This window comes from Phacochoerus africanus, chromosome 4, assembly GCF_016906955.1.
Source record: "Phacochoerus africanus isolate WHEZ1 chromosome 4, ROS_Pafr_v1, whole genome shotgun sequence".
NCBI classification, from domain to species: domain Eukaryota; kingdom Metazoa; phylum Chordata; class Mammalia; order Artiodactyla; family Suidae; genus Phacochoerus; species Phacochoerus africanus.
This window is the reverse complement of record NC_062547.1, coordinates 108,600,675-108,618,084: the sequence shown is the minus strand read 5'-3', so window position 1 is coordinate 108,618,084 and position 17,410 is coordinate 108,600,675. Positions and strand designations below refer to the sequence as shown.

The following is a 17,410-nucleotide window of genomic DNA, read 5'->3' as shown; positions in this document are numbered from 1 at the left end:
AAAGGAAATTTTATTCTATCTTACAACGATATTTCGCTGCCTCACTTTATATTTGCAGAAGTTCCTGGGCCAGGGACTAAACCCTTGCCATAGCAGTGACAACATCAGATCCTTACCCACTAGGCCACCAGGGAACTCCTACATTTTTTAAAAGTGGTTTAAAAAAAAAAATCAGGCAACAAGAGACCACATGTAACCTGTAAAACCTAAAAGGGAGACAGTATGCCAACCTATGAAAACAATACTACACAGAAATGATTATTCATTAAGTATGGAAATTCTCAAAAGCGTGGATGAATTTTACAAACATTGAGAAAAAGAAGCCAGACATAAAGGAAATGTTCTATTATATAAAGCTTAAAAAAACAGCCAAAAGTGAGATAATGACAGTTACAGATACATATTTATGTAATAAGCATTCTGGATAAGAGAGTATAAAAAGCTGGGACAGTGTTCAGGCAGATAGGGATAGGGCTGCAACTGGGAAGGGGCACACAGAGGCTAGAGTTGTTCCAGTGTTCTGTTTCTCTGTGTAATGATTATATGCGTATTTGTTTTATAATACGACAAATTCTAAGTTACATTTTATGCACTTTTCTGTGCGTGTGTGTCTGCATATTTCACAGTACAAAAGTTTGCTAAGACCCACCTTTTCATAATCCTCAGCAGTAAAATCTCTGTCTTTCTGAAGTATTTCATGAAGTCTTGCTTTCACACGTTGCTGACAACTGCTCAAAGAATCACTATCACTATCCAAAAGGCCATTCATGTTTGCACTTTTTACCATCTGAACAAGAATGGGTGTAAGCTCTCCTTCTAGAGCTAACAGCCCCTAAACACATCAAATAAAATCAAAACAGATATATGAATTACTATGCAAAACAAAGTATCTTAGTAATCATTTTGCTATATGCTGAATCTCATAAGGTATAAGGTTACAATTTACAATAAATTTTATTAATAATACAACTTATTGAAATTTCAGGGCTTCAGGAACAAGTTTCAAATTTAAAATTCTTAAATTCTGCCTTAGTAAAAATCTTTTAAAATGCTCCATTAGATGAAAATTCTAGTAATTCTAAAAAACATTTATTTATACCTTTGCAAAGGCGGCTGCAGTCATCTGGACTCGTCCTTCATCAGAGGCATATATTTTAAGGTCATGTCGGTAGGTACTATGCAATCTAAGTAAACCACAACCAGGAAATCCTGCATAATCTCCTGAAAATAAATCCTCAAATCACTTAAGCTATATTTTTATCTCACTGTATTTCTACAAGTATTTAATAACATTTCAAAATGAGGATTTGAAAATATGAAATTTAAATAAAAGCAACTCCAAGATTTACCTTGACCTCCAGGATACATACACCTGAAAGCTCTTCCAAGTTCTTCAGCCTGGACCCTGCCAGCAGGGGTCAGTTCTCCTCCCCATTTTAGAACCAAAAGTAAGGATGGCTCTTCTCTTCGACTATCTAAGATGCATGTGAAAGGATAAAGCAAATATTAAGTTTGTTTCTTTTAAACAGACATATTTCAAGATTGATTTTTTTCTTTGTGACTCTTCTGCAGTGGAATATGGCCCTTATGTAAATTATTTTGTTCCTTAAACATACCTAGATCAAAAATCTCTTTTATACTCTAGAAAGAAGGCTCTTTCCCAGTGGGCTGAAAGGAAACTTCTCCCTTCCCTGCTCTCAAAGCAGTATGAGAGCCATGTTTTTTGCCCAATGTATTTCATTGTACTAGATATGCTAGACTTCTTGCTCCTTGATGACAGGATTCAGATTTTTATATTGTGAGCCTCCTGCAGTACTGTCATATAAGAGGTAAATGTTATCCAAAGTGAAGAAGATACAGATATTTTTACAATTAGGAATCAATTATTTGCATAATTTTTAAGAAGATGGGAGATGACAGAGCTTAATTATGTATATAAATTAAATTTATGAGTTAGATATACAATAAATACAACCAAGAGAAGTTTTTTAAATCTGGAGTTGTAGAAGCTATATGTACCAGGCCAAAGTATTTCTCACACACAAGGAAGATCTAAGTTTCCATATTTAATGTTGACCTGTTCTTTATCAGCCCCTAAGATCTGTGCTGGGTTCCAGAAACAAAGATCACTTAAAAATTAGCACTACAGGCACTGAAAAATTTGATGATTCATCAAAAGTGATAGAAAATCACCCTTTTTCGGTGGAGCTAGTTAGTAATTGTATGTGATTGTCCATGTAGGCCAACATTAATTTATGGTAAGGCAACTAATTGACTTTTATATTATATAGTTGTTTAGAGAATAACATCAAACTACAGAAAATTAATCTGTAGTACTAATAATCACAAGTGTGACAAGAGAACAGTATCAAATTTTAGAATAAAGATCAATATAATCAAATCCGTGTTTACATTTTAAAGATCATTAATTTTTGCTACTATAAATAATGCCTTTATGAATATCCCTATGGAATAATCTTTCTCTCAATCTCTTATTACCCTATAGGGATAGATTCTTATAAGTAGAATTAAGGTCAAAGCATATGAAAAATTTTTGAAGTTCTGATATACATTGCCAAATTACTTTTCAGAGAGTTACAGCAACTTACAGTCCTACCAGAAGACTAAAATCCTGCCATACTGTATTCTCATCAGCAATTGAAAAGAAAATAAATAAGAAACACTCTGCCAGTGTGATAGGAAAGACTGATCATTATTATAGTTATCATTTTTGCATTGGGCTTCTACATTTCTCTATAAAATGGCTTCTCTGATCTCTGTTTTTCTTTTGAAAAGTAAATGAATTTATGGGCTTTTGTGCTGATTGCTCTTAGGAGAGTAATTTAAATGCTTATTCTGATTTAGTGGGTGGAGAAAAATATCTATTTCAGAAACATATTGATTGTGTATTTTTTCAAATAGTCTTTTTGTACCTTTTGAGCTTTCTTCCTGTGTATCCCTTATGGGAAAGGACACATTAAGTAACATTTACAAAGTAACATTTACAAATAAAGAAGCTTTCTGAAGAGTAAAAGGGAGGACATAAACAGTTGTCAAAATAATAAAACCCATTTTTTTCCTTAAAGGACTTAAAATAAAAAATTTTTTATTTAAAAGACAGAAGACCTAGTTAACAAACAAAAAAACAAAAACAAAACTCTTTCTTTTTCCTCTATTTAGCATTCTAGCTTTTAAACTATTAGGCAGAAGATTACAAAGGTAATCAACAAGGAGGAGTAAATCTCTATACACAATAGGCATAAATAATGACATACCTTCTTCTTCACTAGATGTCTTAGGACAACCATGAGGGAGATAGGTTAATTGGACTTTACGATTTATTCCAGAAAAATGGCCATACCTGAAAAATAAAATGGCAAACAGAACAGACAATATTCAGTAAGCATTAAATGCTACCTCCTAAAGAAAAACTAAAATCTACCTGGAGAAAAACTCAATCTTACATTTTAGTATTTCCTTCTGTTTGTAATTACCTTGCCGAATTCTTCAAAATATTCTAGCTCAGAATCTATAGTTATTCCAACTACATTAAAAATAAAAATACAATAAAAGTTTCTCTACAAAAGTTGGTTAATTTTAATAGATAAAAAATATATAAATATATAAAACCATAAATGCATGGGTCTAGAAAAAAACGAACTAAGATTTTAAGTGGTCAAAGTAAAGCTTATAATAGCAATATTGCTGGTATCAATTCCACTTGATTAAAACATAGTGTAAAGTTAGTTAAACAGTAATGAATCTGTGGTAAAGTTAGCAGTGTGGCCTTCATCCTAGTAGTAGTTCATGGAAGATCCTAATTTGATGTCCTCTTTGGATCTTCTCATCAAAATTAAAACTAAAATAATAATCTTCAATACAATCTCTTTTCTCGCTGATGACAATAAAATTCTTATTAGATTTTCATTAATTTCTCCTCAATTATAGTGATAAAGGGAAAAAAGAACAAACTGCAAAGGATATTAACATGAAAAGCCACACATTAAAAAAAAAAAGAGCACTACAAGTAGTTACCAAAATTAAGGGTGTCAAAAAGATACTTACATCTCTAAGACGGTCTTAAGTTGTTCAAGTTTTGATTTGTTTTCTTCAATTTCAGAATCATTATTTTGCCCCAGCTCCATAAGAAGCTGTCGTGCAATATCTAACACTTCCTGTAAAATAAGTAAAGAACTGAATTTTTATGTTTCACAGCCACTAGTAATTAAAAACCCAACAAGATATCAAAAGCACTTGCCTGTAACTGTTTTGGTTTTTTCAGCTTTAATTTCCCAGATTTATATCCATCACACTTTTCAAAAAGATCAAAGAATCTTATAAAAAGGACAGAGCACTGTTAGGCATTTGCAACAATTAATATTATCACTATACACTAAAGCAATCAATTATAATATATGATAGATATAGGGCTAGACCAACAATATATAATAGATACGGGACTTGGGCTCTACGGATTTTAAATACTGTGTGACCTCTTTCACTACATGATTTTGCTCCTCTACTTTGACTGATAAAACTTACTATTTTCCTAAACCACACCAAACTAATAATCACTAGACTAACTGAAAAGAAGTAACAAACTTTCATTCTACTAAATTTCAAATAGAAGTTTGAGAAGTCAATGACTCTCAGAAGTAATATAAAAGAGTAGTAAACCAAGATTAAATAGAACAACTTTGTAAGAAATAAAAGCCAGGTAAGGCTAGTAATCATTTATGGACATTGCCTCAGTAATTTTCAGATGCTGATGCATACAATTTAAAATGGATTTTATTTGATTTTTTTTCCCCAGTGGTATAAATATTAATGATCAAGAGACAGCAGTACACAGTTTACTTATATGAGGTACTGATCAAAATAGATCAGAACTTATCAGAAATCTTAAATTATTTCCTAAGGATTAAATTATTCCCTTTAAACATACTTTTGATGCCTCACTTCCATTTTCATTTTTTGTTTTGGTGTTCGATCCCCATGACGTATGACAGCTATGACACATCTAAGTTCCATCCTAAAATTAAAAAAATAATTTTCTCAATTTCTAATAAGATGTATGTTATATAATTCAGATTAATACATCTAATTACTTATTTAGAACCATCTTCTATGATTTCAAGGTCCTTCCTATGACAAATAGTGCTTGTAACCCCTAGTCAATTTTATTAAATCAAATCCTAAAAAGAATTTAAGAGGTTGGAGGGGGAGTAATATCAAGCTATATAATACCTGTTTCCTCTCTAGAAATGACTATGCAAACTCTGGGATAAAAGTAAATGAACTGCAGTCCCCAAACTTCATTAAATATCTGCCCTATAGCAAAGATCATATAGACTGAGAGTTCATTAAATCCAAAAACTTTAATCTGGCTATATTTATTTTGCCCATGTAAGAAAAGTGTTTCAAACTCAAATTACTGGAAGATAAAACTGGCTTAGGAAAAATAGTAGTGTATAATGTAGCATTTGTCAGACTGTGAGACAGAGAACACAAACCTGTAAGATTAAATAAGTTACCAAAAAAAATGTTTCATGTTAAATAAGATTGGAAATACTGGTTTAAAGGCAAAGTTAAGTATTTTTGTCCTCCCCTCCACCCTAATCAGGACTTACTAGAATATTTAACATACTAACATAAATTTCTAAGCTGTGAATATGAAGCATTTGGTTAGTTCACCTGAGTAATAGGTGAATTTCAAGCAGTAACTTTCACCAGAATATTATGGAAAACATTGTTGGTGTAATTAATTTACTTCAAGATGTAATTGCATATTTTTTTCCTAACATTCTGAGAGCACCAAAGTTGTATGAACACTGACCATGAATCTTTAAGTAACATGCCTATTGGCACCTCCTTTATTTTTATGGCTTAATTCAATAGTTCTGTAATTATTCAAGCATTTTTCAGGATTTTATTTTTAACAATAGAAAAGATCTTTAGTCTAAATAGACCCATGGAAAGCATATAGTCTATTTCTCCATCTACAGAGTGAATCATACATAAACATACACAATATGTCTAATAATTATTCAGAAATGTAATCTTTATTATAATAGCACAGACCAATGGGGAAAAACCTCAGAGTTTCTAAACAAAAATATTCAAACTTACATAGTGCCAGATGTGGTTGGTACAATTGGGATATCTTCAGCTTCTAAGGGTATTGACCAGGGGATATGAAACTGTGGAGCAAGCTCTCGCATTACAATATTCCTTCAAGACAAAAAGAAGAGAAAAATTGATGACAAGTAATAGAGACTCATAGGAGTTAAAGTCAAACTGTCTCTTGATTGTATGAACACAGCATACAAACAGTAACCCCAAAAAATCAATCCTGATCAAGAAAAGTTAGATCAGCCGTCCTAAACTGGTGTATGTATGGAACACACCAATGGGAAGTCATAAATTTGGAATTCATCTATTTGCTTTCACTTTAAAAATATAAATCACATTAAATTCAAGTAAATCTCGTGTATCTACTTACACAGATTCTGAAATCAAGATTGTGTCTTCTGGAGTTCCCGTCATGGTACAGTGATTAACGAATCCGACTAGGAACCATGAGGTTGTGGGTTCGATCCCTGGCCTTGCTCAGTGGGTTAAGGTGTAGGTTGCAGAGGTGGCTCGGATCCTGCGTTGCTGTGGCTCTGGCGTAGGTCCGTGGCTATAGCTACGATCAGACCCCTAGCCTGGGAACCTCCATATGCCGAGGGATTGGCCCTTGAAGAGGCAAAAAGACAAAAAAAAAAAAAAAAAGATTGTGTCTTCTGTGTGGCCGTTGATGATTTCATACCAATTTTTACTGATCAACTATAATGCAATTTTAAATACTACTGCTTATTTTTAACATACTTGTATTACATTTTGCTAATAGGACTAAAAATGAAAACATGTATATGTAACTATTAAACATTTTTTGTTTTGTTTAAATTTCGCATTTATTCACTCAAAATTCACTTTAAGTTCACAAACTTTTGAAATTAACAGGTGATTCCATTTTTTTTCTTTTTTTAGCTTTTTAGGGAGACACCTGTGGCATATTGAAATTCCCACAGGCTAGGGGCGAAAACTGAGCTGCAGCTACCAGCCTACATTACAGCCACAGCAATGCAGGATCCAAAACATGTCTGTGACCTACGCCATAGCTCACAGCAATACTGGATTCTTAACCCACTGAGAGAAGCCAGGGATCGAACCCACATTCTCGTCAGTTTTGTTACCACTGAGCAACAATGGGAACTCCCTCAATTATTAAAATACATTTTAAAGTGTAAGTTTCCTTCATATGCCACAGGTGTGGCGCTGAAAAGACAAAAAAATGAAAAAGAAAAAAGGTATAAGTTTCTTAAGGCTTTGTCATATATACTTTGAAATGGTTTAAAAAGTTGTTTTTCAATCTTCTAAATCAAGATACAAGAAAATAATTCAAAGAATGTAAAAATGACATTTCTGTATGCAGTAATTTATTTATTTATTTATTTTTTTTTTTTGTCTTTTTTGCTATTTCTTGGGCCGCTCCCGCGGCATATGGTGGTTCCCAGGCTAGGGGTTGAATCGGAGCTGTAGTCTCCAGCCTACGCCAGAGCCACAGCAACGCAGGATCAGAGCCGCGTCTGCAACCTACACCACAGCTCACGGCAACGCCGGATCGTTATTAACCCACTGAGCAAGGCCAGGGACCAAACCCGCAACCTCATGGTTCCTAGTCGGATTCGTTAACCACTGCGCCACGACGGGAACTCCTGCAGTAATTTATTTTACATTCACTTGATAACCTCATGAGATTATGCTTGTAGAAAGCAGAATCATTCAAAAGAATTCTGAATTCCAAATATTTCTATTTTATTCTGGTTATTTATTTTATGAACGTTAATTTTGTACCATTAGGTACTATAATTACTTATCAAAAACTTGGGAAACAGGAGTTGCTGTCGTGGCTCAGTGGTATCAAACCTGACTAGCATCCATGAGGACACAGGTTTGATCCCTGGCCCCATTCAGTGGGTTAAGGATCCAGAGCTGCCATGAGTTGTGGTGTAGGTTGCACATGGCTTGGATCCTGAGCTGCTGCCGCTGTAGTATATACTGGCAGCTACAGTTCCATTTCAACACCAAGCCTGGGAACTTCCATACGCCACAGGTGTGGCCCTAAAAAGACAAAAAGAAAAAAAGCCAAAAAACAAACAAACAAAAAAACCTTGAGAAACAAAGGTATCTAGTAAATGAGCCTTTTTGACTAATAATCATTATTTCAGCACTTCTAAATCCATGAGGTTAAATACCTTTAAGCCTTTATCGTAAAAGCCTTGGCCATAAATTTGTCTTTCACAACCCCAAGTATAATTCAGGATTTGGTATAATCTTTGGGGATGTCATTTTTATGAACACTTATTTTTACCCTAGAGTGGTTACAAAACCCTGATCATTTGATGATGTTTACAATTACTTCGTTTCTGAATATCTATTATGCATTAGCTGCAAAAAAGGTAAAAAGGAAGAAATATAAAGAAAAATCTTACCCAAGTATTTTTGCACAATCATCATAATACTTCATGGAATTTTTCACAAAACTGAAGCCATTGACATCACAGACATAGGACTGTCCATTGGCCCGTAACAAATCAAAGCCACAAACTGTTTGCTATTCAAAATAAATTATAAACTTTAAAGTTCCATTTGAATTAAAATTATTTCCCAGTCTTATTAGAACATATCAAAATTTTATAAATGCCTAAAAAGTATATTATTATTAGTTTACTTCATAGTAAATTAAAAAAAAAAGAAACTAGTTATTTGTACCTTGAATACTCTGAAAATATATAACACATGCCATACGATTATTTAAGTTCTTACCATGAGGTAGATATGGAAACATAATGCTTAAAGGACTAGAGGAAAAAAAAAAAAAAACACTAAACGTCTTAAAAAAAAAATCAAGAATTTCTTCAATTAACATTTAATTAAAAAACAAAACTAAAAAATTGTAAAGGGGAGTTCCCGTCGTGGCGCAGTGGTTAACGAATCCGACTAGGAACCATGAGGTTGCAGGTTCGGTCCCTGGCCTTGCTCAGTGGGTTAATAACGATCCGGCGTTGCCGTGAGCTGTGGTGTAGGTTGCAGACGTGGCTCTGATCCTGCGTTGCTGTGGCTCTGGCGTAGGCCGGTGGCTACAGCTCTGATTCAACCCCTAGCCTGGGAACCTCCATATGCCGCGGGAGCAGCCCAAGAAATAGCAACAACAACAACAACAACAAAATTGTAAAGGCTTTGATAAATTTTGTACTAGCACAAATTACGTCACTTTACTCTAAAAAAAAAAAAAATCACTTTAATCCAAACCCCACCCCCCAAAAAAACTGAGAAAGTTTTGAAGACATATCCCAGAGGAAATATCTAATTATTCCCATGAATCTTTCAAACACTGACAACCACATGCTTGTGAACACCTGAAATAAATTTACTTTATGTGGGAGAAAACAGTTGAAAAGAATGAATTTCCTGCTCAGGTTTCAGGAATTTTTTGATCTTCCACATTTTATATTCAAACAGTCACATATCAGTATAACATGACTTTAAGAAATGTTTTTTGGAATTCTGGCATTACTAAATTAAAACAATTTCAGGCTGAGAAGCTATTGAAACATATTTCAGGCTGAGACTTCAAATTATTAAGACACAAAGAATGTATCTATTATTTAATAACCAGTAATATACACTAGGCTTTAAGTTATATATCCAAGGCAAGGCTTCAACAAAGTTTACCCTTTATTAGATGCAAGTTGTACTACCTCTATTTAAATCTTTACTATACAACAGTAAAAGCCTAATATAGATTGAGAGAACTAATCAAACATCAGAAGTACAACGTTTTCTTTAACAAGTATATTAGAAATGCCTTCATGAACATATTTTATCATATATAATAGGCCAAAAGATTAACTGCCAAGGCTAGATGTCTGAGGAACTTTTTTATTAAAAAAAAAAAAAAATGACTTATTGGATTTCCCCTATGGCATAGCACGTTAAGGACCTGGCATTGTCACTACAGTGGCTCAGGTCACTGGTGGGTTCAATCCCTGGCCTAGGAACTTCCACATGCCATGGGTATGGCCAAAAATTAAAAAAAAAAAATCACTTATCAATTCTATGAGTAAATACTTGTAACAAGTTTTGTTTTTAGCATGTTAATACCCTTAAAATGCTAGTTTCAGTTAAGTTTTCCTCTGTAATCTTAATTTCTGAACTGACAAAGTTTCTTTCTATATAATAAAGAGAAATAAGGTGTTCATTTTTTATGTTTTTATTAATGGCACTACAAGAATCTCTTGAAAAGAACACAAACCATTCAGATGTATCACTTTCTCAGCTCACTTCTCCTGTTACAAGTCCAAATAACACCTCTTTTACTCAAAAAAGAAAATTAAAATTTTTCCAAGGGTCTACAGCCTGCATAACATCTTACCTTAAATGCAAGGCAGACTTTCCAAGCAATTAATTTCTCTCTTGCATTGAGAATAACAGGGTATCTTACTTCTTTTCCTTCACTATCTCTTTCCACCTTGCCATCGAGTGCAGGAGATTTTCGAGCTTCAGCATGGGCATAATCTGGACCCACTGTATAAACCTTTCAGGAACATTAAAAAAATTTTAACGTTTTAAAAATTGAACAGTAAATTTTTAGCATTATATATTTTTACTTAAAAATATATAAATAGAAACAGTAGATAAAAAATTTAAGGAAAAAATAATGAATAAAAAATACCTCAGTCTCTAGACTATTTTTTTTTTCACACATCTATTTACATGTCAAAATGATCAATACATTAGAAGAGGTTATAAATAATTATATGGCAAAATTGGTAAAGTGGGGTTCCAATCTCTACAGAAAATAATTATATGAAACATTATGAGGGAACAGTAGAATATATATGATGTGATCCTTCTCAAACTGTTTTCATTCAACAAAGGAGAGGTACAAGTAACTATAAAAAATTGTAGAAAGAAGCAAATGACAAAATACATATTTAAAAGGGGTTGAGGATGAGGGATAGCATGAATTTGAAAGTAGATAAGAGAGGTAAAGACACTCTAAGCAAAGGTAATAAACACAACGGGCAGAGGCATGAAACAGCATGATGCATTCGGGTAATAGTAAGTTATTTGGTATGGTCTATTACCATAAGAAAGAAGGTTTATAGGACAGAGGGCAGACTGTGAACTATCTTGTATGCCAGCCATATGAATCTGAGAATTATCCTGTGTCAAAGAGGATCCACAAGATAATTTTAATTTTTTTATTGTGATTGATTTACAATGTTCTGTCAATTTCTGCTGTACAGCAAAGTGACCCAGTCATATGTATATATACATTCTTTTTCTCACATTATCCTCCACCATGTTCCACCACAAGTGATTAGATATATAGTTCCCTGTGCTATACAGGAGGATCTCAGTCCATCCACTCCAAAAGCAACAGTTTTCATCTACTAAAACTGGACTCCCAATCCATCCTACTCGCTCTCTCTCCCTACTGGCAAACAACAAGTCTGTCCTACATGTCCATGATCTTTTCTGTTTTGTAGATAGATCATCTGTGCCATATTTTAGACTCCACATTTAAGTGAGATTATATGGTATCTTTCTCTTTCTGACTTACTCAGTATGAGAATCTCTAGTTCCATCCATGTTGCTACAAATGGCATTATTTTGTACTTTTTTATGGCTGAGTATTATTCCATTGTATATATGTACCAATCTTGCTAATCCATTCATCTGTTGATGGACATTTTGGTTGTTACCGTGTCTTGGCTATTGTGAATAGTGCTGCAATGAACATACAGGTGCATGCGTCTTTTTCAATGGAAGTTTTGTCCAGATAAATGTCCAGGAGTGGGCTTGCTGGGTCATTATGGTAGTTCTCTATTGGGTTGATGAGGTATTTTCCATACTGTTTTCCATAGTGGTGGTACTAATTTACATTCCCACCAACAGTGCAGGAGGGTGCTCTTTTCTCCACATCCTCTCCAGCATTTGTTACTTGTTGATTTTTTTTGTTTTGTTTTTTGTTTTTGTTTTTTTTTTGTCTTTTTGCCTTTTCCGTGGCATATGGAGGTTCCCAAGCTAGGGGTCCAATCAGAGCTGTAGCTGCCGGCCTACACCACAGCCACAGCTACAGCAACTCAGGATCCAAGCGCGTCTGCAACTTACACCACAGCTCATGGCAACGCCGGGTCCTTAACCCATTGAGCAAGGACAGAAATCGAACCTGCAACCTCATGGTTCCTAGTCAGATTCGTCAACGACTGCGCCATGACGGGAACTCCACTTGTTGATTTGTTAATGTCGGCCACTCTAAGTGGTATGAGGTAGTAAATCATTGTAAATTTGATTTGCATTTCTCTAATAATTAGTAATGTTGAGCATTTTATCATGTGCCTCCTGTCTATCTGTATGTCTACTTTGGAAAAATGTCTTTTTAGGTCTTCTGCCCACTTTTCAATTGGGTTGCTTGTTTGTTTGTTGTTGAGTTGTATGAGCTGTTTGTATATTTCAGAGATTATTATGTCAGGAGACATGTTTCTACAATATTTTCTTAGCCTCTTTGCTTCTATTTTCTATGCTGAAAACTCCATCTTGTCCTGCTTTACTTTACCCCATCTTTCTGCTTCAAAAAACAGTTGCAGTGCTGGTAAATGACATAAGCTTAAGAACAAAGACCTAATGGCATAAGTTATTAATATGGTCTGCTGAATGAGGGCATAATGCATTGGTCTAGGCATGCCGAACCTATGCAGATTGGCACGCCGTTTGCACAGCATATGTCCTGTTAAAATAAGAGAAAGAGGAACCTCATGGCTCCAAGGGGTTTATGAGTGGTTGTTAGCAGAATATGCATCAGCAAGGAGAACCGAGGTGCAAACCAGGCACGCTGGGTTGCTGCAGATAGGCATGCAGATAGGAAGCACAATGATGATCCTCTAGATGCTCTGCATAGACAGCTAACACCAAGCTTCCTCAAATGCTAATGATTGTTAAATGCCTAAGGTCAGAATAAAAGCTTAACCATCTAGCAGGTATGTGACTTTTAAAATAATAAAAGAACTTTGTAAATAAAAAAAAATTAAAAAAAAAACTATATCGCGCACCCACAACCCCCTCCTCACTTACTGTAATCCTAAAGCGCACACAAAAGCAGTGTGGTTTCTTGAGGTAGTGCTCAATGTCTCTATGTCTTGTTTTATGTTAACTTTTTCTTAAGTTTCACAGCACCAGTACTTCAGCCCTCACCTGCTGAGCTGGTCTTAGCATTAATCCTTTGTTGGTTGAGTCATTTACAAAAATTGTCTCCCATTCTGGGGGTTGTCTTTTTATTTTCTGAACAGTTTCCTTTGCTCTGCAAAAGTTTGTAAGTATGATTTGGTCTCCTTGGTTTATTTGTGTCTCTACTGTCTTTATTCTAGGAGGTGGATCAAATAAGATGTTGCTGTGATTTATGTCAAAGAACATTCTACCTGTTTTGCTCTAGGAGTTTTATGGTATCTAGCCTTACATTCAGGTCTTTAATCCATATTGAGTTTATTTTTGTGTCTGGTGTTAGAAAACGTTCTAATTTAATGCTCTTACATGTAGTTGTCCAGTGTTTTCCCAGCATCATTTACTGAAGAGACTATCTTTCCTCCACTGTACGTTCTTGCCTCCTTTGTCAAAGATTAATTGACCGTAGGTGTTTGGGTTTATTTCTGAGCTTTCTATCCTGTCCCATTGATCTATCTATTTCTGTTTTGGTGCTAGTACCATTCTGTTTTGATGACTGTAGCTTTGTAGTAGAGGCTAAAATCAGGGAGCCTGATTCCTCCAGTTCTGTTTTTTCTTTTCAATATTGCTTTGGCTATTTGAGGTCTTTTGTGTTTCTATACAAAATCTGAAAACATTTTGTTCTAGTTCTGTAAAGAATGTCATTCATAATTTGATAGGGATTGCATTGAATCTGTAGATTACTTTAGGTAGCACTGTCATTTTGACTATGTTGATTCTTTCAATCCAAGACGACGGTGTATTTTTCCATCTATTTGAGTCTTCTTCAATTTCTTTCATTCGCATCTTACAGGTTTCAGAGGACAAGTCTTTTGTCTCTTTAGGTAGGTCTTTCATTGTTAGTATATAGAAATGCAATTGATTTCTGTGAATTAATTTTGTATCCTGAGACTTTACCAAATTCACTGATGAGCCCTAATGGTTTTCTGATAGTGTCTTTAGGATTTTCTAAGTACAGAATCATGTCATCTGAAAACAGTGATAGTTTTACTTTTTCTTTCTAACATGGATTCCTTTTCATTTGTTTTTTTTTTTCTTCTTCTCTGATTACCATGGCTAGGTCTTCCACGACTGTTGAATAACACTGGTGAAAGAGGACATCCTTGTCTAGTTCCTGGTCTTAGTGGAAATGCTTTCAGATTTTTGCCATTGAGAATGATGTTAGCTGTGGGTTTGTCATAAATGGCTTTTATTATATTGAGGTAGTTCCCCTCTATGCCCACTCTCTGGAGAGTTTTTAATTGAGAATGGGTGTTAAATTTTGTCAAAACCTTTTTCTGCATCTATTGAGATGATCATATGGTTTTTATTTTTCAGTTTGTTGAGGTAGTGTATCACACTGATAGATTTGCAGATATTGAAGAATCCATGCATCCCTGGGCTAAATCCTACTTGATCATGGCGTATGATCTTTTTAATGGGTAATTGTATGTGGTCTGCTCATACTCTGTTGAGGATTTTTGCATTTATGTTTAGCGGTGGTGCTGGCCTGTAATTTTCTTTTTTTTTCTTTTTTTTTTTTTTGTGCTATCTTTGGTTTTGGTATCAGGGTAATGGTGGCTTCAAAGAATGAGCTTGGGAGTGTTCTTTCCTCCACAATTTTCTGGAAAAGTTTCAGAAAAAGAGGTGTTAACTCTTCTCTGAATGTCTGGTAGAACTCAGCCATGATGTCATCAGGTCATGGACTTTTGTTTTTTCTAAGTTTTTTAATCACATTTTCAATTTCAGAACTTGTGATTGGTCTATTCATATTTTCTATTTCTTCCCAGTTCAGTGTTGGTAGGTTGTTCCTTTGTAAGAATCTGTCCATTTCTTCTAGGTTGTCCATTTTATTGGAATACAATTGCTCATAGTAGTCTCTCATGATCCTTTGTATTTCTCTACTGTCAGTTTAACTTCTTTTTCATTTCTAATTTTATTTATTTGAACCCTCTCCTTTTCTTCTTGATGAGTTCGGCTAATGGTTTATCAATTTTGTCAATTTTTTCAGAGAACCAACTTTTGGTTTCATTGATCTTCTCAATTGTTTTGTCTGTTATTAATTTCTGCTCTAATCTTTATGATCTTTCCTTCTACTAATTTTGGGCTTTGTCTGTTTTTCCTTCTCTAGATGTTTAAGGTGTAAGGTTATGTTGTTTATTTGCATTTTTTCCTCTTTCCTGAGATAAGATTGTATTGCTATAAACTTCCCTCTCAGAACTGCTTTTGCTGTGTCCCATGGTTTTGGAATTTGTATTTTCATTGCCATCTGTCTCTATGTATCTTTTAATTTTCTCTTTGATTTCTTCAATGATCCACTGGCTGTCTTGTAGCATATTGTTTAGCTTCCAAGAGGTTGTGTTTTTTGCTGTTTTTTCCTTGTAGTTTATTTCTAGTCTTATAGCACTGTATTCAGAGAAAATGCTTGAAATACTTTTAATTTTTTTAAATTTACCAAGGCTTCATCTGTGGCCCAAGATGTGATCTATCCTGGAAAATGTTCTGTGTGCACATGAGAAGAAAGATATTTTGCTGCTTTGGGGTGAAAAGTTATATAGTTATCACTGAAGTCAATTTGGTCTAGTGTATCATTTAAGGTCTGTGCTTCCTTGATGATTTTCTGTCTGGATGATTTGCCCATTGCTGTAAATGGGGTGTTAAAGTATCCCACTAATATTGTGAGCTCCTATGTTGGGTGCATATATATTTACAAGTGTTATATCTTCTTCTTGGATTGATCCTTTAATCATTATGTAATGTCCTTCTTTGATTCTTATGATCTTCTTTATATTAAAGTCTATTTTGTCTGATATGAGTATTGATACTCCTGCTTTTCTATAATTTACATTTGCATGTAATATTTTCTTCCATTCCCTTACTTTAAGTCTGTATGGGTCCTTAAATGGAAGTGGGTCTCCTGTAGACAGCACATATATGGGTCTTGCTTTTGAATCCATTCAGCTAGTCTTTTTCTTTTGGAGCATTTAATCTGTTTACATTCAGTGTAATTATAGATAAGTAAGTACTTATTGTCATTTACTTAAAAAAATTTTTTTCATGAGTTCCCGTCATGGCTCAGTGGTTAACAAATCCGACTAGGAACCATGAGGTTGCGGATTTGATCCCTGGCCTCGCTCAGTGGGTTAAGGATCTGGCATTGCCGTCAGCTGTGGTATAGGTTGCAGATGCGGCTCGGATCCCACGTTGCTGTGGCTCTGGCGTAGACTGGTGGCTATAGCTCCAATTCGACCCTTAGCCTGGGAACCTCCATATGCCACAGAAGCAGCCAAAGAAATGGCAAAAAGACAAAAAATAAAATAAATTCAATTAAAAAAAATTTTTTTGGATTGCTATTTTGGGTCTTTTTTCTTCCCTTTTTGTCTTCTCTTGCAATTTGCTGACCATGTCTAGTGTTACGTTTGGCTTGGTTTTTCTTTTTTACGTATATGACCATTATAGTTATTTGATTAAGGATTCTCCTTATATTCTGATATCTCCACCTATATGTATACAGAATTGCTTCTGCTTGCTGGTCTCTTAATTTCAAATGCATTTTTTTATGTTCTGTATTTGTCCTCTCTTCTCATGCTTGCTAGTTAGATATTGTATGTTTCTTGCTGAAACATCAGCTGTTACCCTTATAGGGGTTCCCTTATCTGCTATTTGTCGCTTTTCCCTTAAGACTTTTAATATTTTTTCTTTGAACTTAATTTTTTTCAGTTTGATTAGCATGTGCCTATCTGTGTTTCTTCTTGGGTTTATTTTGTAGGGAATTCTCTGTGCTTCTTTCACTTGAGTGTTTCCTTTCTCATATTTGGGAAATTTTCAGTTATAATCTCTCTGAAAATGGTCTTTCTCTCTCTCTCCTCCTTGTGGAACACCTATGATGCGAATGTTGGTATGTTTAATGTTATCTCAGAGGTCTCTTAGACTCTCCTCACTTTTTTTCATTCTTTTTTCTTTATTCTTTTCTGTAGCAGTGATTTCTACCACTCTGTCTTCCACTTCACTTATCTGTTCTTCTGTCTCTGTTAACCTGCTATTGGTTCCTTCTAGATTATTTTTCACTTCAGGTACTGCACTACTCACCATACTCTTT

The 17,410-nt window shown here is 34.5% G+C and overlaps 1 protein-coding gene across 11 annotated transcripts in view; it reads right to left on the bottom strand.

Moving 5' to 3' along the window:
• Window positions 1-17,410, bottom strand: part of PPIP5K2 (diphosphoinositol pentakisphosphate kinase 2) — a 92,785-nt gene that overhangs the window by 51,842 nt on the left and 23,533 nt on the right. For 8 of the 11 annotated variants that reach the window (XM_047778381.1, XM_047778370.1, XM_047778372.1 and 5 more), the window contains exons 8-17: window positions 10,481-10,642; window positions 8,538-8,659; window positions 6,130-6,231; window positions 4,946-5,032; window positions 4,259-4,334; window positions 4,066-4,175; window positions 3,276-3,361; window positions 1,350-1,475; window positions 1,100-1,221; window positions 650-832 (exon numbers count right to left, since the gene is read on the bottom strand). In XM_047778381.1, coding sequence (XP_047634337.1) covers window positions 650-832; window positions 1,100-1,221; window positions 1,350-1,475; window positions 3,276-3,361; window positions 4,066-4,175; window positions 4,259-4,334; window positions 4,946-5,032; window positions 6,130-6,231; window positions 8,538-8,659; window positions 10,481-10,642 — 1,176 coding nt within the window. The remainder of the gene's footprint in view (window positions 1-649; window positions 833-1,099; window positions 1,222-1,349; window positions 1,476-3,275; window positions 3,362-4,065; window positions 4,176-4,258; window positions 4,335-4,945; window positions 5,033-6,129; window positions 6,232-8,537; window positions 8,660-10,480; window positions 10,643-17,410) is intronic. The other 3 variants (XM_047778371.1, XM_047778376.1, XM_047778380.1) reach the window with 1 other exon arrangement.